Source organism: Zea mays, chromosome 6 (genome assembly GCF_902167145.1).
Source record: "Zea mays cultivar B73 chromosome 6, Zm-B73-REFERENCE-NAM-5.0, whole genome shotgun sequence".
Lineage (NCBI taxonomy): Eukaryota > Viridiplantae > Streptophyta > Magnoliopsida > Poales > Poaceae > Zea > Zea mays.
The window spans coordinates 169,343,131-169,364,237 of NC_050101.1; the positions used below are offsets into that span (position 1 = coordinate 169,343,131).

General features: G+C 41.0%; 1 protein-coding gene across 1 annotated transcript; it reads right to left on the bottom strand.

Moving 5' to 3' along the window:
• Positions 1 to 10,183: 10,183 nt before the first annotated feature.
• LOC100283439 (uncharacterized) lies at positions 10,184 to 14,794 on the bottom strand. Its single transcript, NM_001156340.3, has 6 exons — positions 14,383 to 14,794; positions 13,756 to 13,864; positions 11,279 to 11,409; positions 11,115 to 11,189; positions 10,727 to 10,876; positions 10,184 to 10,601 (listed from the first exon to the last, which is right to left on the bottom strand). The coding sequence occupies exons 1-6, from the start codon at positions 14,605 to 14,607 to the stop codon at positions 10,482 to 10,484; spliced, it is 810 nt and encodes a 269-aa protein (NP_001149812.1). The 5' UTR covers positions 14,608 to 14,794; the 3' UTR covers positions 10,184 to 10,481.
• Positions 14,795 to 21,107: the final 6,313 nt, after the last annotated feature.

Genomic DNA, 21,107 nt, shown 5'->3' on the forward strand with positions numbered 1-21,107 from the left:
GTCCTTGCTCGGTGGGCGAAAGAGGATCATGTGTGGTGTTTTTGGGACTTCTATGCTACAAGAACTCCTCCTAAGGAGCGCTCCTGTCCCTTAGGTGGCTTTTGGACGGTCGTGGTCTTGTTTTTTTCTTAGTTGTGTGGGAGTTGGTTTTTGTTGTTGAGAGGGCTTTCTTCGTTTTTGAAAGTGAAATGGCCTTTACTATTTTCTGTAAAATGATTTTGATGATTGATGACTACCACAACCTAATGGACTAACTAGTTTGCCTAGTTGATTGATTCTTGGGAAATTTGGATCCATACCATTAAAAGATCACCACTTTGGATCCATACCATTACTATCTCACTTACATCTGGGTCCACATGAGTCAATGACATGTGGGGTCCATGGTATATATCTAAAGTTTGGATCTTTTAATGGTATAGATCCAATTGTTCCTTGAGTCTTAGGTGCATAAGTCGAATCATCTTAATTCTAAATCGACTGTTCGGAATATCGTAGATTATTCCAGACAGGAGAGCATTTTAGAGAATTCACCTGTGCGCGGACCGTCGAGCCCTTACGGCAGACCACCCGCGACACCTCGGTGTGCCTCGGGCAGAAACTATACAGATCACAGAACCTCTACTACGGACTGTCTGAAAGAGAGAAGAGTATCGTCCAAGATCAAGCGTGGACCGTCCGCTTGTTGGAATATAGAGAAACTCGAAGGTGCCGGTGAAAGGGAAATAGGCTTTAAACCTTTTCCTAAATGATTTTGGTGGTTGAATGTCCAACACAAACAATTGGATTAATTAGTTTGCTCTAGATTACATGTTCTACAGGTGCCAAAGATTCAACTCAAAACCAATAAAAAGAACAAGACAAGGTTCAAAAGAAAGGATCAAAGAGAAACCGAAGTGCTCCCTGGTATGGCGCACCGGACTGTCCGGTGTGCCACCGGACAGTGTCCGGTGCTCCACCGGACCGTGTCCGGTGCACCAGGGAGGATTGCCTTCAAACTCTTCACCTTCGGGTTTCTCAGGCGCAGCCCACTATAATTCACCGGACTGTCCGGTGCACCACCGGACAGTGTCCGGTGCTCCAGAGTGAAGCGGCTCTGAACTGGCCAGCTTCGGGAAAGTGGGAGGTCGCTCCGCTAAAATTCACCGGACTGTCCGGTGTACACCGGACTGTCCGGTGTGCCAGCAGAGCAACGGTCATCTGCGCGCAACGGTCGACTCTGCAAAGTGTACAGTTGAATTCAGAGTGTCAGAGCAGAAGTCAGAGGGGCACCGGACTGTCCGGTGCTGCACCGGACTGTCCGGTGCCACATGAGGACAAAGCCTCCAACGGTCGACCAGCTCAAATCTCAACGGATAGGATGACGTGGCTGGTGCACCGGACATGTCCGGTGTGCACCGGACTGTCCGGTGCGCCCATCGCCAGCAGCTTCTCCAACGGCTACAAAATTGGATGGTGGCTATAAATACCACCCCAACCGGCCACTTCAAAGTGTGGGAGTCCAAGCAACATTCCAAGTCATCTAGTTGACATACTCAAGCCCTCCCAACCACATATATTCATTGATCCATCCTATACACAAGATTTAGTCCGCTACAACCAACACAAGTGCCACAAAAGAGAGAGCAAGCAATTGAGAGCTACTCAATTGAGTTTAGCCCTAGCGCCTTGTGAGATTCATTGAGAGATAGTGTGTGCTACATCTTTGTGTTCATTTGTGCGTGGAGTATTGACTCCCATCGAACTTCCTCCAAAGTTTTGGAGGCTTGTAAAAGCTAGCAAGAGACACCAAAGAGTGTGGTGGTCCTTGTGGGATCGAGAGTGATCCTTGAGAAGAAGAAGAGCTCGCCGATCCTTGTGTGATCGGGGGAGAGAGGGAAAGGGTTGAAAAAGACCCGTCCTTAAGTGGACTCCTCAACGGGGACTAGGCCTTCGAGGGCCGAACCTCGGTAAAACAAATCACCCGTGTCCATTGTGTTTATTGCTTGTGATTTGTTTGTTTTCCCTTGCTCTAAGTTTTCTTGCTCCATTATTTGCTAACATCTTTTGGTGTTGCTTCAAGTTAAAATTCCCATTTAGTGAAGCAACTCTTCGCAAGAAAGAACTCGACTTAGTGCTCTTCTCATCTAAGACTTCTTGCTTTGTTATTCCATAACTTATTACTTGTATTGATTTATCTCTCCCGCATTATTTAGCAATACTCTTTTCAAGCAAGAACTTAGTTTGTTTACTCCTATATTTATATCTTGTTCTAACCACTAATCAAGGGATCTAGTTGGGGGATAAAGTTTTAATTTTCAGGTTTCGCCTATCCACCCCCCTCTAGGCGACTTTCAATTGGTATCAGAGCTAGGCACTTCATCTTGAGTCTAACAACTCGAAGTGATGGCTCGGAGAAGATCCCAAAAGAACAAGAAGACCCAGGAGAACACAACTCGGAAGGAGGTAACTCTTGAGATTTTACTTGATGATTGTTCTAACTATGATGCATGGTCTACTAGTGTGCTAAAAGCTTTTAGAACCATAGATCCACGATTAGAACAAATTATAGACAAGAGTATCTTCACTTCTAGTTATAATAAAGAAATTGTTTCCGAGGAGGATCAAAGATGTTATCAATTAAACTATCTAGCTTTTGACATCTTGACTAATTCTCTTAGTAAAGAAGATTATCGTGCATTCATATCAAATTATGACGAATCAATCCATGATGTGCATGATATTTGGACTAGAATTAGAAGCAAATTTGATGAGTCCTATTATGATAGTCCATTTTGTGCTTCTACTTCCTTTGGTACTTGTGATACTAACCCTTGCAAGGAGGAAGAGGAAAATGAACGATGGAGACCAAACGATGAATCCACCTCTCCAAAAGGTTTGTCTTTCCATTTTGATTCCCACATGTGTTGTGTGGCTAATGAAAACGATAGCGGAAGCATAAATGAGGATGAGGAGGAAGAAAGGAGCGTTGTGCAACTCTACGCTCGCCTAAGCCAAGAAGATAAGGCGGTCATACTCAAACTTCTAGAAAGAGCGAGAGAGCAAAGCGAAGCTCGTCAAAGGCTAGAAGATATTCTCTCCATGAAAATGCTACACTCTGACGAGTTGACTAAAGAACATGAGGAGCTAAAGTGCTCTCATGTTGATTTGGTTCAAAGGTATGAAACTATTTCAATTGAGCAAGATAACGCTTTACATTGTATCGCTCAATTAGTAAATAGGAATACCTTGCTTAAGGACCAAGTAGAAAAGCTAAAAGTTGAAAATCTAGCTTTTCAACAAAAATATGATATACTTCTATGTTCTCATGAAAATCTTAGAGATGATCATATCATATTAAACATTGCTCATGAGGTTGTAATAGAAAACTTAAAATCTCAACAACCTCACTCATGCACATGTATTCAAATAGAAACTATATTACCATGTGCTAATGCTTGTTGTCCGTCGACAAGCAAATCTTCTTTTGAGCTAGAATTTGTAGGAACAAATGATGATACCTATCAAAAGCTCAAAGAAGAAAATGAGAGGCTAAAGATGAGCTTGACACAACTTAAAGGGAAGTGCATTGCTCGACCTTCTCAAGATAACCGTGATCACATGGTGAAGAAGCTTGAGACGGGAACAACCGTGGCATGCACTACATCCCTTGAAGAAAATGTCAAGGACTTGAGGATTGCCAAGAGGAAGAAACAAAAGATGAAATTCAATACCTCCTCCAAAAGCCTCAACCTCGCCTCCACAAAAGGTAACATCCAAGGTAATAATCAAGCCACACTTCACACTAAGAAAAATAAGAAGTGTAGTGAATGCTTTGAAGAGGGACACTTGATTAGGTCATGTCCCTACATTAAAAATGGCTTGATTATTAACAAGGATGATAGACTTTGTTTTAAATGCTCAAAGAATGGACACTTAGTTAAATCTTGTCCCTATTTAAAACAAAAAGGCATGATGTTAGAAAAGAAAGTTTTTACTAACCATGTAGCAAGCAACAAACAAGGAAAGAAGAAATCTTCAAAACTTGGAAAACGCCTATGCTACACATGCCGGAAGAAGGGACATCAATGCAAAGATTGTCCCATTGGTAAAAATCCCACTCCTAACTTGTCATTTGATTCATATATAACTAGGCAACCCAAGATTGTAACTTGTGCTAGAAAGGTAACGAGTTTACCAAGCGCTAGCGCAAAGGACATTTGGGTTCCTAGATCTTTGTTTACTAACCTTAACGGACCCATCAAGCGATGGGTACCAAAATATGCTTGACAAGCTTTGTAGGAGAAGGAGATGGTATGAAGCCTTGGGGCGCTTGAGGGAGTTAATTCAATTCTTATCAACTCAAGCTATCAATCTTCAAATGATCTACATATTCAAGATTGACCCAAGGTTACTTCAAAACCCATATCATCTCGGGGAAGATATTGATGTTGTAGGAATTGAAGAATCATCATGTGCGAAAAATCAAGGTCTACAACATGGAGGACTGTCAAAGGATGGTAACACTTATGCTTTTAAGTGCAAGTATCTTAAATTATCATTTCTTATGTGTCTTGTGTAGTCACATAGAAAAAAGGAAGCACTTAAGATGTTTTTTAAATTTATGTCACCATTCTTTGAAGAAATTCCTCCCATATGGTAGATTGCATACTCTTCATTTCTATATTATGACAATCTACATGCTTTAAAATTGTTGCTATTTCCCATGGCAAGGTTTTCACTAATTATTCTATTATTGCCTTGTTCTAGATATAGAGAGATATTTCATATTCTTAAAAGAATAAAGTGTCATGTAAGGAATTCAAATACTTAGGACACTTATAAAAGGAAAATTCTCTCTATAGCTAGAAAAGTGAGACTAATGTTTTTATCTAAGTAATTTAAGTAGTCTCACTTATAGGAATAAATTTCTCTTTGGGGATGCGTAATTTATCATGTCAAGAAAAATCAATCCAATAATTTATGTTGTATGTTTTATTGCTTAAATTGGATATGATTCTTCTTCATTTATCGCTCTCCATGTTATGGATTAGATTTATTCCCATAGTATCAAGAATTTAACCATGCTTGTTTTATGAGTTAAAACTTAGCATACTTATTGGAATAATCTAGTTCATATTATAAAGTTTCCATGCTTTAGTAATCCACTTTTCATTCCTTATCAAAATGATTACAAAAAGGGAAACTAGTGCTTGTGCTGCTTTTAACATTTCTCTTGAGTCTACTTATGAAAATCTACAAGAGAGTAAGTGCAAGGTTAAAGCCACAAGCCTCAAAGGGTACTCTTCACCAAAAAGGAAGAAAGGTAAAAGCAAAGGTATGAGAACTCATCTCTTTAATATAGTTCCCTTCAATGGTTATTCTCTCTAAATTATCATTCTTGAAGAATAGATTCTTTGGAGTACTAAATTTGTCTTGATGTGCATTCAATCACATTCTCATAAATGCACTTATCCATTAGAATCTATTTCATACCTTTGCTATAAATGTTCTCATATTGACTTGCTTTTAAGTAATAATTAATAAAACTCAATATGAAGAAGCAAAATCCTATGTTTGATCAAATAGTTAAATAGTGCATATTCCTTTTTAGTAATAAGCACAAATGTTAAGGGTTTTACTTCTTGTCTGTGTGACTTGTGGATGATGAATCATGTATGTTAATTATCTAAAATAATCATCTTTCATCATATACTCCCTTGCGCTATTAACATCCCTCTTGAGTATTTTCAATGAGCTTGGAAGGAAAAAGAGACAACTACAAAGGGAAGACACTCAAATGAAAAAGGAAGAACATCAAGGACAATAACACCTACTTGGACAATAAGGTCTTCACAACAATCGATGGTGTGGTTGTAAGCATTCCAAATCCTTTTCATTATGGAATTACCAGGCTTAAGTTGATTATTGCAAATTTTATAAGCCTCGATCAAGGTGTGTAATGGGTCTCCCTTTGTGTCTTTAAAGGTGAATGCATCAAAATCAATTCTTTCAATTTCTTGATGCATATCTTTAGGGGGAGTTCATTCTTATATTTTGATTATGTTGAGACTATTGCTTTATCTTAGTAATTTCATATAGTCTCTTGCATGAGAATAGTGTTTCTCATGAAGTTTGCTACTACACATCAATCCATCTTGTTAAAATAATGTTGCTTTTATCAAGGATTGTTGCTCTCATTACTAAAGTAGCATGCTTAATGGATTCTCCTATTTTAAGCTTAATTCATATATGTTACTCTCTTGATCGCATCCATTGTTTGTTTGATCATAGAATAACATCAAATGACACTTAGTGCCTCATATTCTTTCCAATCGATACCTCTCTTGATTTGCACTAAGTTAAAAGGAGAATTCATGATTCATTTATACAATTTGTGATCCACTTAATATATGTTAACCATGACTTAGAAAAGGATCACTAGTTGTAAGAACTCTCTCTTGTGCAAAATATTTTCACACATTGTCATTGAGCATAGGTCTTAAGCAAACAAGACTAAGGACAAAAGCACAATGAAGAGAGCGTCTACAAGTAAAGGTACAAAACGGGTAAAACTTATTCCTATCATTCACATATGTACCTAAAATCTTCCTCTTATATACACTCTTTGCATATCTTGTATAAAAGGAAGAGAAAGCATGTCCTTTGCGTTTATCCCTGCTTCATACCTAGTTTAACCTCTTAAAATTTCACTCATGCATTATTGCATCTTTGCTAAAACTAGATGAAGTGGTTCTATTGTCAAAGAGCTTAAAGCTTAACCTTGTAACGAGGATAAGCTACCTTTGTTCCAAAGGTGGATGGTCCTTAAGTCTCTTTGAAATCTTTAAAAGAAAATGCTTAAAATGTTTGCAACATGCTTTCATAAGTGCATAAACTGTCTTGAGCATCACACATATACTATGACACAATGCACTTCACTTTCTCTATGATATAGACTTGTTCTCATTAACCTAATTATGTGCAGTTGGCATTTAAGGCCAAAATATGTATTCCTCTCAAGGCACATATTTAGGGGGAGAAATCTATATTATATAGAACTATGATCATGCTTAATTGACATATCTCTTGATCATATCTCTTTCATTTTGGTACAAATGCATATATCCTATTATTCCCGTACCATGACTACGACTAATATGTTTCCAAGTATATTACTATGCTAAGTCGTAGATTGAAAGGGAAATGGAGTCTTCGGCGAAGACAAGGCTTCCACTCAACTCTATTGGTATTATCTACCCTTCGCCATCACTCCATACTATCTCTCCACATTGGTATAATCTTTCACTCATATATTATTTACCAAAGGGGAAGACAACTTATAGAATGGGCTCTGATGACTCCGTTTTTGGCGATTCATGCCAAAGGGGGAGAGAGTATTAGCCCAAAGCAAAAGGACCGCACCACCACCCTAATTTTAAAATGAGTTCAATTGAAAATTTCAAATTGGTATCTTATTGTGTTCAAAAGGGGGAGAAAGTAGTATTTCAAAAATCAATATCTTAAAACCCTCTTGAACTCTAAGAGGAGGATTTAATCTAGGGGGAGTTTTGTTTAGTCAAAGGAAAAGCATTTGAAACAGGGGGAGAAATTTCCAAATCTTATGATTCATTTACCTTTGACTATTTACAAAAGACTTTGAAAAAGAATTTCCAAAACATTTGCAAAAACAAAACTTGAGGTGCAAGCATGGTCCAAAATGTCAAAAACAAAGAAAAGCATCCATGCATATTTTATGAAATAAATATTGGTTTAATTCCAAGCAATCTTTGCACCTATCCTATGCAAACTAGTTCAATTATTCTCTTATATATTTGCTTTGGTTTGTGTTGGCATCAATCACCAAAAAGGGGGAGATTGAAAGGGAAATAGGCTTTAAACCTTTTCCTAAATGATTTTGGTGGTTGAATGTCCAACACAAACAATTGGATTAACCAGGGAGGATTGCCTTCAAACTCTTCACCTTCGGGTTTCTCAGGCGCAGCCCACTATAATTCACCGGACTGTCCGGTGCACCACCGGACAGTGTCCGGTGCTCCAGAGTGAAGCGGCTCTGAACTGGCCAGCTTCGGGAAAGTGGGAGGTCGCTCCGCTAAAATTCACCGGACTGTCCGGTGTACACCGGACTGTCCGGTGTGCCAGCGGAGCAACGGCCATCTGCGCGCAACGGTCGACTCTGCAAAGTGTACAGTTGAATTCAGAGTGTCAGAGCAGAAGTCAGAGGGGCACCGGACTGTCCGGTGCTGCACCGGACTGTCCGGTGCCACATGAGGACAAAGCCTCCAACGGTCGACCAGCTCAAATCTCAACGGATAGGATGACGTGGCTGGCGCACCGGACATGTCCGGTGTGCACCGGACTGTCCGGTGCGCCCATCGCCAGCAGCTTCTCCAACGGCTACAAAATTGGATGGTGGCTATAAATACCACCCCAACCGGCCACTTCAAAGTGTGGGAGTCCAAGCAACATTCCAAGTCATCTAGTTGACATACTCAAGCCCTCCCAACCACATATATTCATTGATCCATCCTATACACAAGATTTAGTCCGCTACAACCAACACAAGTGCCACAAAAGAGAGAGCAAGCAATTGAGAGCTACTCAATTGAGTTTAGCCCTAGCGCCTTGTGAGATTCATTGAGAGATAGTGTGTGCTACATCTTTGTGTTCATTTGTGCGTGGAGTATTGACTCCCATCGAACTTCCTCCAAAGTTTTGGAGGCTTGTAAAAGCTAGCAAGAGACACCAAAGAGTGTGGTGGTCCTTGTGGGATCGAGAGTGATCCTTGAGAAGAAGAAGAGCTCGTCGATCCTTGTGTGATCGGGGGAGAGAGGGAAAGGGTTGAAAAAGACCCGTCCTTAAGTGGACTCCTCAACGGGGACTAGGCCTTCGAGGGCCGAACCTCGGTAAAACAAATCACCCGTGTCCATTGTGTTTATTGCTTGTGATTTGTTTGTTTTCCCTTGCTCTAAGTTTTCTTGCTCCATTATTTGCTAACATCTTTTGGTGTTGCTTCAAGTTAAAATTCCCATTTAGTGAAGCAACTCTTCGCAAGAAAGAACTCGACTTAGTGCTCTTCTCATCTAAGACTTCTTGCTTTGTTATTCCATAACTTATTACTTGTATTGATTTATCTCTCCCGCATTATTTAGCAATACTCTTTTCAAGCAAGAACTTAGTTTGTTTACTCCTATATTTATATCTTGTTCTAACCACTAATCAAGGGATCTAGTTGGGGGATAAAGTTTTAATTTTCAGGTTTCGCCTATCCACCCCCCCTCTAGGCGACTTTCAGCCGGGTTCTGTAAAATTCATTGTTAGCGTCCTCGCGAACCGTCCAAGGTGTACGACCGGACCGTTCGCGACTGCTTTATATGACATCTAACAACGCATTTAATGCACTTATAGTCGTTGATATATTCGTTACTGCTAACCGTTACGATTTCAACCGTTGATGTGTAGGGCGGACCGTCCAGGCTAGGAGCGCGAACCATCCGTGTGTGGTACAAAGTTGGCAACGACTAGGAAGTGGTTGGTGGCTATAAATACAACTTCAACCACCTTCATTCAACTCATCCAAGCATTCCAACTCCCACATTATTGCAAAGAGCTAGAGTTCACTCAAAGCTTCACACAAGCATCAAAGATCCTCTAAGTGCAACAATTGTGATTGTGTTCATTAGTGATTAAGTGTCTTGTGAGAGATTTTAGGGAGTGCGAGCTAGTGTTTTATTTGTCGCTCTTTGTTGCTTGGTTTCTTGGTCGTGTTTTCTTCATCTCCTTCTAAGCTCTCAAGTGATTTGAAAAGCAAACAAGAGAACCTAATTATGTGGTGAGTCTTTCAGGATCTAAGTGACCCTCGAGATTAAGAAGAAGCACTCAACTGGTATAAGTGACCATTTGAGAGAAGTAAAGAGTTCAAAAAGATCCGACCTATGTGGCCTCCTCAACGAGGAGTAAGTTCTGTAAAACCAAATCTCAGAAAACAAATCGTTATATTCATTTATGTTGATCATTAACTTATGATTTGATTTTGTTCTTCCCTCTCTCTAAAGTTCTCTTGCTTATCTTTTTTGACTTAGCTTCCAAAGTAAATCCGCACGTTGATTGAGCAAATTATGGCAAGGAGAACCATCTTCCTCACTCTTCCTTACTCTGATTTTATTATTACTCGTTATAACGCTAACTCAAGGTAAAATTCGTGTTCAAAGTTTTATAATTTTCAGGTTTCACCTATTCACTCCACTTCCAACTGACTAAATTTAATACCCGATAAAGAACATTGGTCCAACAATTTAGACTCTTACATTTTGTTTCAATTATCTTTCCCCTTTTCCTCTCTAAACAAATGTGTATCCAGCTTACAAATAACACCTCTTAAAGCATACAAATAAAACTAGATCACGCTTGTGTTTGTGTGCCCGAGTTACCGACAGAGAACTAGCGATTCTGCACATAAACAACCAAGTCGTCTATCATCTTTAAGCAGCATCAGTGTCCCCTGTGGATTTCTTGTACTCTGGCTTAAGCTCATGAGTTCCCTGGTTTGGTCCTCGTTTATTATACACACAGAGATCGTTCAATATCTCCTTCAGAAATTGCTGTATAGACATAAATAATAACCACATGAACAGTCAGAGAACAATAGAAGAAATATATGTAGTTGCAACCTGCTTATCATAGATGCATTTCCCACTGACATATCAGGAAAGAGATGCGGAAATACCTCTGGCTGGTCAGTTTCTTGCACCAGCGCCTTTAGTGCCCAATTGGGTTGCCTTTCAAAAAGCTTGAATATAATGTTTTCCATCTCCGTACGATCCCTACGAGTTCTTTTGACATCGGATGGTTTCGCTGGTGCTTGTTTCTTCTTTTCCTGGCAAGCAAAAGGTTCAAAAGTCGAGAGATGTTATAATTGGTAGTGCAAACCAGAGACCGATGACATGACTGAGATTGACAATGTGATGTAAGACCTAGAAAGAGAGTAAAATTCAACACTGCAAACTTTTTCCCAAGCTGTGATCATATTTAGGTAACATGAAAAATGTTGATCTCTCATTAAAGACAACAGCAGAATGAATAATTTGAAGTGTTGAAGTGGAAGACGAAACTACCTTTGAACCAGAAGGTATGAGACCAACCAAGCCAGGCATTGGTCTCATGCTCATACCGTGGTCATTGTCAAGTACCTATGATCAGAAAGTGTCATATTGGTAAACCACAATACTTCAAAAATGGAATAATATGGTAATATAATGCAACTATCAAAGCACTCCACCTGCACTTGTCTAGATTTAACCATATATTTTTGTGTTCTTTCACGACATAACTTTCCATAGTTCGCCAAATTATCACTGTGAGGTTCCATGTCAAATTTATGCTCGACTTTTCCTTCGCATGAAAGTTTCCCTGCAACAAATAGGTCACTACCGGATGAACCAAAAGACCATTCAAAAAGAAACAAAAGAAAAAATGCTGGGAAGTTTCCCACTTGACACCAGCTGATTACTTAGACATCAATACTCTCTCTGGTTGGTTATATTTCACGTTGCAGTTCATTTTGCAATGATCAAAGAAACGTGATGTTTGGCCTGTCCAAATTTGACCCCCACAAGCTTGTATGTCAGCTCAGATTTTTCACATTGACATGGTTCCCCACATGAGAAAAAGGCAAACAGGCATCTCAAACTCTCACATCCCACACACAAAAACTGACAGATTTCTCAAACGTCCACAGACAAAACATATCCGCAAACCAGTTGGTCCACAAAAGCTTCAGCGTAAGCTAGTGATGTCGCTTGCACAAAATTGAAAGTTGGGTAGGGCACACAGGGTCTAATATCAAGGCAGAAATTACTCCATGGAAGAAAAGAGGGGAAATAAGCATCTGCCTATTGTAAGATTTCAATGAGGACAGAGAAGTTCGTGGATGGGTAGCAGCATGCAGATCTTGGATGCCAGAGGAAGTCAAGAACCATTGACAGCAGTCACAGCATGCAGTGCTTCACAAAGGTGGATTCATGCCACTGACAAGGATGCGCTACTCAGGGGCAAAGCTGTGCAAATGCACCCCTGCCCCCCAATTCAAAATCTATATATATAGATTTAGTTAAAATTTCACCATATATGCACCCCTAGAATAAATTCTTATGCACCCCTAAGGCAAATGCGCCCCCTTCAAATTTTCTCTAGCTTCACCACTGGCGCTACTGCCACAGGTCAGCAAACACTGGAGGCAACCAAAGTCCTAATTGAAATGATTGTGCCGATGGACCAAGGTGGCAGTGGTGGTGGTGTGTGAATGAGGGCGGTCAGAGTCGACAGATCGTGATTGTAGGCCACGGAAGCAGTGTGTGAAAGGAGGAAGCCAATGAATCACCACCGTAAACCACGCAGCGATGCTAGGTAGTGCATGGATGGAGGTGGGGCCACCCTGCATTGCCGCAGTGGAGATGTTTATCTGTGGGGACAGGTGACCGTCCGGGAGGTTAGCTTCATTAACAGATCATGAGGCAAAAGAGTAATAACACTGTCCTTTATCTTAGGTAGATGAGTGGGTGGTGGTTTTTTTTTTGTTTTTTCAGTTTGTTTTCCTTTTGCTCGGTCTTGTGGAGACTCTTATTCATTTCTCTTCTAATACATTGAAGAGGCAAGTCTTTTGCCGCTTCCTTTAAAAAAACACTGTCTGCTAGGCTGTGAGAAATGACATATATTAGCAACCAAATCGAACATAGCATAATAATTAAATCAGTCTCCAGAAGTTCCCTTAAAAAAACTCCCTAAACTCAGATTTAGGAAGTTGCTAAATGCATATTGGGAACAAAAATAATCTTAGCCTCCAATAGTTCATAATTCTTATGTTGTGAAATATTTTGAAATTATGCTAACTCATTGGTAAATTTATTATTTCCGTAGCTTAAATCATTTAAAGTGTATCACTTGTACACGAGTGTAGACTCGATGGCAGACAAGTGATTTCATGGTGTGATGATGAACAAAATAGGCTATTGGGAGTGTGAAATAACTCCCCAAACTTGGGGACTAAATAGGGATATTTTGGAAGTTGGTATATTTGGGGATCTCATTTAAGGAACTGTTGGAGCATGAATTTTTGTTATTAACATCGTAAATTAATTTTAGGGATTTGTTTTGGGAACTACTAGAGATGCTCTAATATTAATTTCCTATTTCTTTCCAAATAACTTTCTGATAAGATAAGTCAACAACTCAACATGCACTGATTATGTGGAAGGTTATTAGCATTAGCATGAATTCCCTTTTAACATAAAATAGGAACTTACTGTGAATCAAATGGTCTAGAATCCTAGAAATATTAGTAAACAAATAACCATCAAATAACATTTATGTCAGTCAGCATAACTGAAGCATGAATTTATCTCAGGTAGCTAAATCACTATAATGAAAAAGGTAATATAGTACAAATGAGATTTTAAGGAATTCCTATCCCAAAAATATGTTACAAAGATATAGCCAGAAATGCTAAACATATCAGGCATGCACATGAGTAGCAGGCATTCTTGTCTATTTCCATAATATTACCATTCTAACTGTACCAAAATATAATCACTGTGCTAAATAAACTGGTATCATTAGAACCAAGCATTAATGGATATCAGCCACGCAAGAACAAAGACAAATCACGCCTGGCTGGGGCTCTGGGCAGTAAACTTGATTTCAGGCGTGCACTTAAGCAGTATAAAGCTGATAAAAAAAAACTGTGAATCTGAATCCTACCTTGGTTAGATTCGGAGAAAACACACATAGGCACGAAATCTTTGAACATATTCAAAGAGTAGCTCTTAGGTGTATTCCCAGTGTTAGTTTGTGCCAACTCCATCTTGAACTGTCGTTGTAATAGCATGGTGTAAGAATGACAGGCACCAAAAGCAGAGATGATATATATAAAACAAACACATAATGAGAAGCATCAACACCAACGGATCAACTATAGCATCTGCTCTTAAAATTAGTCACCTAATAGTTTGCAATCACTTTCAACAATACCATGTGTAGTATGTAGCGTATGTAGCCCACAGAAACTATGCAGTCGAATGAATATGAACACTTTCTTTGGTTGAATATTAATTAAGTTTGCCCACTAACAAGACATTCTTCCTCTTGTTCTTCCTGCTGCAGTCCAATGAGTCTCTACCAGCCTGATTCGTGCCAAATAGAGTCCACCCAGTATACTCAAAACTAGTCCTGGAACAATTTGTTCGAGCATACGCCTTCAGTGGGGCAGCCAATTGCAAAGACATTAATTTCAAAAATTCCCCATCAGCTCGCTCCAGCAGATTCGAGAATCTATAGCCGAAGCACGGGGAAGGGACCAGCCGGATGGAGGAGATTGGGGGTACTTGCCTGGAGCGTGGGCTCTTCCGGGCGCTCTTCGGGGCGTTCTTCTGGGCGGAGCAGGTCGAGGGAAAGGACGACCTTGGCGACAACGGGGTTGGCGTTAGCGGCGTCGGAGGAAGAGGCGGAGGCGGAGGCGGCCTGCCAGGCGCGGGAGACGACCGGGGGGCACTTCATGAGCCACACGGAGCGGTCGGCCCGCGCCGTCTCCAGGTACTTGGCCTCCTCGGCCATCGTTCTTGCCGCCGCGGCGCGACCCCGATCTGCAAGACTGGTACGGGCTGAGATCGGCGGCGCTAGGGCTCGGCGAGCGACGGCCGATCTGACGCTGCGGAGGGAGCGAAGACGGAGGAGGCAACTAAGGTGAGATCTGCAATTTCACCAGAAGTGAGCTTGGCTTGTCATTCCATCCATAAATTATACTCATAAATCATAAGCACAAACGGTATAATAGCAAAGAGACACCTTACAAAATTAAAAATATTCCGGTATAAAACTGTCTGCAACCGTTCCCTCTAAATTTTTCTCCCTAAATGTTACTATGCAGCCACGTCAGCAAGATTTCATCTTCTATATTCACTCGTCCCGCAACCGTTCCCCCTATATATCCCTCTACTCATTAAATATACATTTCCATATAACTAACTTAACCAACTTCAATTTTGTTTTCATTTTATTTATTTGCACACGTCCGACATGTTGCGCTTGTATTAAAAAAATATAATTATAAATAATTATTTGTTTCAATTAAATTTCACAAAATATATATAACACAATTGTAGTTTACAGTAAATTCGTAATTGCATAATTTTGTAAAAACTTATGGTCCGTCATCAGTTTTGAAATATATTCGTACGCAATATATAAAACCACGCTTACGGTCAAAGCAAATTCGACTTGTCGTGCGCGGCAAGCCGCACTTGTCTTGCAATGAAAGCCACGTTTGGCTTTCAACGGAAGGCACTTGCTTCCCCCTGAAGCCACATTCCTCTCCCCTATATATATGCAATCCATCTCTTCACATATGCACCAACAAAGTTGAGTAGTTGAACAATTTAGCCATTTCACGGTATGTCTCACAGACATAGGGATCATGATTCTGATTCGAGTGATAGTGAGGACGAAACACTTATGCTTGTCAATCTTCTTACCCTCAACATAGAGGCCAGACGCCATCACCGACGACGGTCCCGTTTACCTCGCCGCGTCATTCACAGGGATCATTTTGCTGGAGAAAATCTTATCCACCATCACTACTTCGGCCCGAACCCAGTGTATCCACCCCACGTCTTTCGTAGAAGGTACCCACTACTTGTTATTCGAATACGGTTTGATATTTGCATTTTATTTACTAATATTGTATGTTCATATATTAGGTTCCGCATGAGTAGGCCTCTCTTTCTCCGAATCTTGCAAGGACTTCAACAACAGGATTCGTACTTTACACAACGGGTTGACGCAACTGGCATGCCAGGACTAGGTCCCCTCCAAAAAGTATGTGCGGCAATGCGGGTACTTGCATATGGGTTACCTTCTGATGCAGTAGACGAGTACATTCAAATTGGCGAGTCCACAGCTAGGGAATGCCTTCATCATTTTTGTCGAGGAATCATTGCATACTTTAGTAGGTGGTATCTACGAACTCCTAATGAAGCTGACATAACACGCATCATGCACCATAGCGAATCAAGGGGTTTCCCTGGGATGTTGGGTTCTATAGATTGCATGCATTGGGAGTGGCGGAACTATCCTACGGCATGGTGTGGTCAGTTTTGTGGCAGAAATGGTCGAGCGTCCATGATACTAGAAGCTGTAGCAACGTATGATCTTTGGATTTGGCATGCTTTTTTGGCATGCCAGGGACAAACAACGACGTCAACGTGCTCCACCGATCACCAGTTTTCGACCCCATGACATCCGGTCGAATGCCACCTATCCATTATACAATTAATGGTAATGCTTATAACTTCGGTTATTACCTAGCTGGTGGTATTTACCCCAACTGGCCAACTTTTGTAAAAGCTATCAGGCACCCATATGAGCAAAAGAAAGTCTATTTCACACAAATGCAGGAAAGTTGTCGAAAGGATATTGAGCGTGCATTTGGTGTTCTTCAAGCAAGGTGGGCGGTGCTGCGAGGTCCAGCGTATGGTTGGGATCGTAATCGTTTAACTGAGATAATCACAGCTTGCATCATCATGCACAACATGATTGTTGAAGACGAAGGGGCATTTGCTGCTAATATTGATTTTGGAGAGAACACTTCAACCATTGAACCATCGCAACTTATTGCAGAAGGAAGGGCGAAATGGGTCATAAACCACTTCGATCTTCGTCGCCAAGAAAGATCGTGCTCCCTCCAAAATGATCTTGTCGAGCATTTGTGGGCTCGGCGTGGAAGCATGTAAACTTCAAAATTCGTTGCTATGTATTTTCAAGTTCAATGAACAAAGTGTAATTTGCATTGTCATGTCGTACCTATCGGTTATCAAATAAAGTTTATGAACATTGGACAACTTTCCTGCTTCTGTAAACATTAAGATTCATAACTACTACGGAGCCATGTAAAACAAACATTGCAAACGATTTTGACACATCACTACCGGTACCAAGCAGACCATTACATTCAAAGTATAATGAAAATGGTCGCAGCACGCAACAGTTAGTTTTGGAGCTCCAATACCATGACAAACAAATTTATCAAACTTTAATCAAACATGTTCACAGCACGCACAAATAATTATTGTGTATAACAACACGATACAACATAAGTGACACCACAACTGTCCTTCACGACTTATGGTTCGAACAAAAATATAATGGTCTCACAAACAAATTTCACCATGACTTAAACAAATAATGCAAACTGGTTTCGTGAACAAGCTCAAGTTCTGAGTCACCAAATATATCGTTTACTCAAAACTAAATGCGAATTGTTGCAACTTTTTTTTTGTTCTTTCATCATAACCCAGACTTTGGGATCAACATCTTCTTCATTTGTTGCCTCCAGCCTTTGCAATCTTTTTTCAGCAGAATCTAGTTCTTGAAGTTTCAATTCCCTTTGTCGTATGATGACCTTTTGTGCTTCCAATTCCAACCTCTTTTTCTCCATTTCTCTGTCTTCTTCTGAGCACTTCTCTTTCTTTTCACCCTTTTCTATGGACCTCTGAATTTGTTTTTCAGTTATTTCTTGCAAACGGCTAAGGTACTCTGGAGATGAGGAAGATGCAGGTTTGTTTCTCTCTGATTTACTGAAATCACGACCACGCGGTCGTTTTTCTGTCAAACCAGCAGATGCACTATCAGTTTCAGTAGCGTCAACATATGGAGTACCTGTAGAGCCAATTGGATTTGCATTCAATCCACAGAACGATTGTCCACTACAAATGCTCTCCCATTTGGGTTCTCCCTTCAGTTGGTGCCAGCAATGCATGTAGTGGAAAGGTTTGTTCTCCTCGTGTGCAAACAATGTTGTCGCCTTGGATGTCTATACAAATTTTGGTTTCATTTTAAAAATGTGTCAACATGTATACTTTCATATGGACATGATTAAAAGTCTGTAAAAATGGGTTACCTTGTCGTCATCAGTTAAGCCACTTTGTTTCTCTCTTAGAACTCTTGCGTAGTAGCCAGAGAACTTACTAACATCTGCTCTAATCTTGTCCCATCTGCTGCTAAGGGCTCTGTTAACTCTACAAGGAAACTTGCCCCTCTGTTCGTTGTATCTTTTTTCAATTTGTCGGGGACCATAATTAGGGGTACCCTCAAGACTCCTAATTCTCAGCTGGTAACCCCCATCAGCATAAAGCTGCAAAGGCCTGATGGGTGCGACTAAGTCAGGGATCAGTCCATTCGAGCGACTCGATCACGCCTCGCCCGAGCCTAGCCTCGGACAAGGGCAGCCGACCCCGGAGGATTTCCGTCTCACCCGAGGCCCCCTCTAACGGCGAACATATTTCCGGCTCGCCCGAGGCTGTAGCATCCCAAAAATTCAAATTCTGAAATTTTATCAAACTCGCCCTAAATTCAAAATGAATTTCAAATTTCATTTCAAAATGTTTGTTTGTGAGTTGATATCAACAAATAAAGTATAGTGGTCTATATTCTCTCTAAAATCCTCCTCAAAATATCCTACAAATATTTCCCCAGTGATCCCCCTCAAATTGTTTACATAAATACTACCCAGATATTTCCCGAGTAATCCCCTTCAATTTCTTTCTAGAAATATTGCCCAGATATTCCACCAACATATCTCCAAGTATTTTCTTCCTAAGAAATACCTTCATAATCATTTTTCAAGTCCCTATAAATATTTTCTTCATAACTTTCTTCATGCTCATACGTATACGTATGCCTCCAGTGTCATACGGTGAGCTCTACAAGCTAATCTCACTTATACAAGACAAATACATGCTAATCTCCCACTAATCCTCTCATCCTCCCACTAATCCTCTCATCCCTCCCCCTAATCCCCCCACCATGGCTATAAATAGAGGGGCAAGGGCCTCCTCTCATCCCACCCCAAGCCATTTCATGGCAACTCTCCCCCCCCCCACACACACCCACTCCATGTTCCACACAAGCACACACTAGCACAAGGATCGTTTGATCGTTCTTCGATCGTTCGTCCCCTGTTCTTAGTTTGTTCGTTCGTTCGTCCGATCGTTCGATCGTTCGTCCGATCGTTCATGGTTCGTTCGTCCGTTCGTCCGTTCGTTCGTCCAAATAATCTTTTTCCTACCGTTATGCTGCCGAAATTCCGATCGTTCGTTCGTTCGATTATTCGATCGTTCATCGTTCGTTCATAGTCCCTATTCATCGTTCATCGTTCGTTCATAGTCCCTATTCATCGTTCTTCCAGATAATCTTTGTCCTGTCGTTATGCTGCCGAAATTCCGATCGTTCGTTCGTACGATCATTCGATCGTTCGTCCGTTCGTTCGTCCAAATAATCTTTTCCTGCCGTTATGCTGCCAAAATTCCGATCGTTCGTTCGTCCGATCATTCGATCGTTCGTCCGTTCGTTCATAGTTCCTATTCATCGTTCATCGTTCGTTCACTATTCACCATTACTATTCACCATTACTATTCATCGTTACTATTCACTATCACTATTCACCATTACTATTTACCATTGCTATTCATCGTTACTATTCACATACACTATTCATCATCGTTACTATTTATTATTACTATTTATCATCGTTACTATTCATCGATGATATCTATAATTTCTTTTCCATCGCCACTATTCATCGTTACTAATCATCGTTACTATTCATCGGTCATCTAGTCATCCCAAATTTCAACTACTCATCCATCATGCTGTCCAGTCCACCTAAGACCAGCCAGACCCATATTCCAGTCATACGAACTTCGGTGACTGTGGTTTTCCTTCCAGTGGGAACTTCCCATCTGGTCACCCATCCCAGGTTTCCCCAAGTTGAGCACGCTTGACTTTGAGATTCCTTCGAACCAGGCTTCCAAACTCAGATTCCAATAATTCTTGTTTCTAAATTCTTATCAAACTATTCCCTATCCAACCATGTCATCTCTTAAGCATGGTTCATATTCCATAAGACTCCCAAAATACTCTTGTCCCATATTCTGCCTATAACTCTCTTGTTCATACTAAGTCAGACGATTCATTCATCACTATTCTCACCAACAGTGAACTTCACTGTGCTACACCACATACACCCAGCTATAAATACACCCAACTACCCTCTCCCTCTCCACACACACTCAACACCCTCAACCAAGGCAAACACCCCCCCCCACTCAGTTACTCCGCTCTGCCGGCTACACGCATAGTGTCGCTTCGCCTCCAGTCCACCCTCCTGGTAAGCACCTCCGCTCCACCACCAGTAATATCACAACACCACATGACACAGATTCTACTCAAGACTCTACCCATCCATATATCGCTTTTCTGACCACTATACTAAATATTTGTTGGTATACTTGCTGGTTTGTATGTTTGCTTGTTCATGTTGCATAGTTATCGGAGCGTTCGTGCCGTCTCGTGGAGGCCAGATCTGCAAGTCTACGCTAGGCGGTGGAGCCAGAAGCCAGTTCCGCAAGCTCCCCTTCCCCTTTCGCCGAATAAGCACGGCAAGCTCACTGGATCCCTTTGATGCATAAATTACCTATGATTTTTCAACCACAACCCTCAGCCTGTTATGTTATGCATGATATGATTTTGAGACAAGTTATTATGGCCACCCAGCCGCTTGCCGCAATCAATCCCTCATATATATGTTCTAAATGATTTGAGAACAGGTGTGAGTTTTCAAAAGAAAATGCTTTTCAAAATGTGTGTGATGAAGGGTTTTCACCCTTATCACCTTGTGAGTGGGATAATCAGGGACTCCCTGGTTTAGGGGAGGGCCTAAGGTGATGGCTCAGCTGGTTTAGGCATGAGCAGAAGGATTGTCCCCTCATATAAGGACCGGTTTGTCATCTTCACTACCTGTACTCTTTAATAGTACAACCACTCGAGACTGTGTGGGCAGTCACTCAATCTGAACTCGTACGGTCCAACCCCAGGGTTATGAAGGCTGGGGAGCACCGGGAGGATAAGGAGGGGGAAAGTTTTGTCCGGTTTGGACATGGTGGTGGCCTGACTCCTTCCGGATAACCGTTAAGGTTAGGACGTGCGGGGAAAGAAAGAGAGTCGGATTCGGATCTCACTGATCATGAGATCGCAGAGCCGGACTAGTGGGTAAAGTGTAC

What these genes read in the sequence shown, in the direction of transcription:
- LOC100283439 (NM_001156340.3), bottom strand. Translation starts at nt 14,607, where the DNA reads ATGGCCGAGGAGGCCAAGTACCTGGAGACGGCGCGGGCCGACCGCTCC. An exon ending in TCATACCTTCTGGTTCAAAG is followed by an intron (nt 10,877 to 11,114) that starts GTAGTTTCGTCT and finishes TTTGCTTGCCAG; the next exon opens with GAAAAGAAGAAACAAGCACC. An exon ending in AAGAAACTGACCAGCCAGAG is followed by an intron (nt 10,602 to 10,726) that starts GTATTTCCGCAT and finishes ATGTCTATACAG; the next exon opens with CAATTTCTGAAGGAGATATT.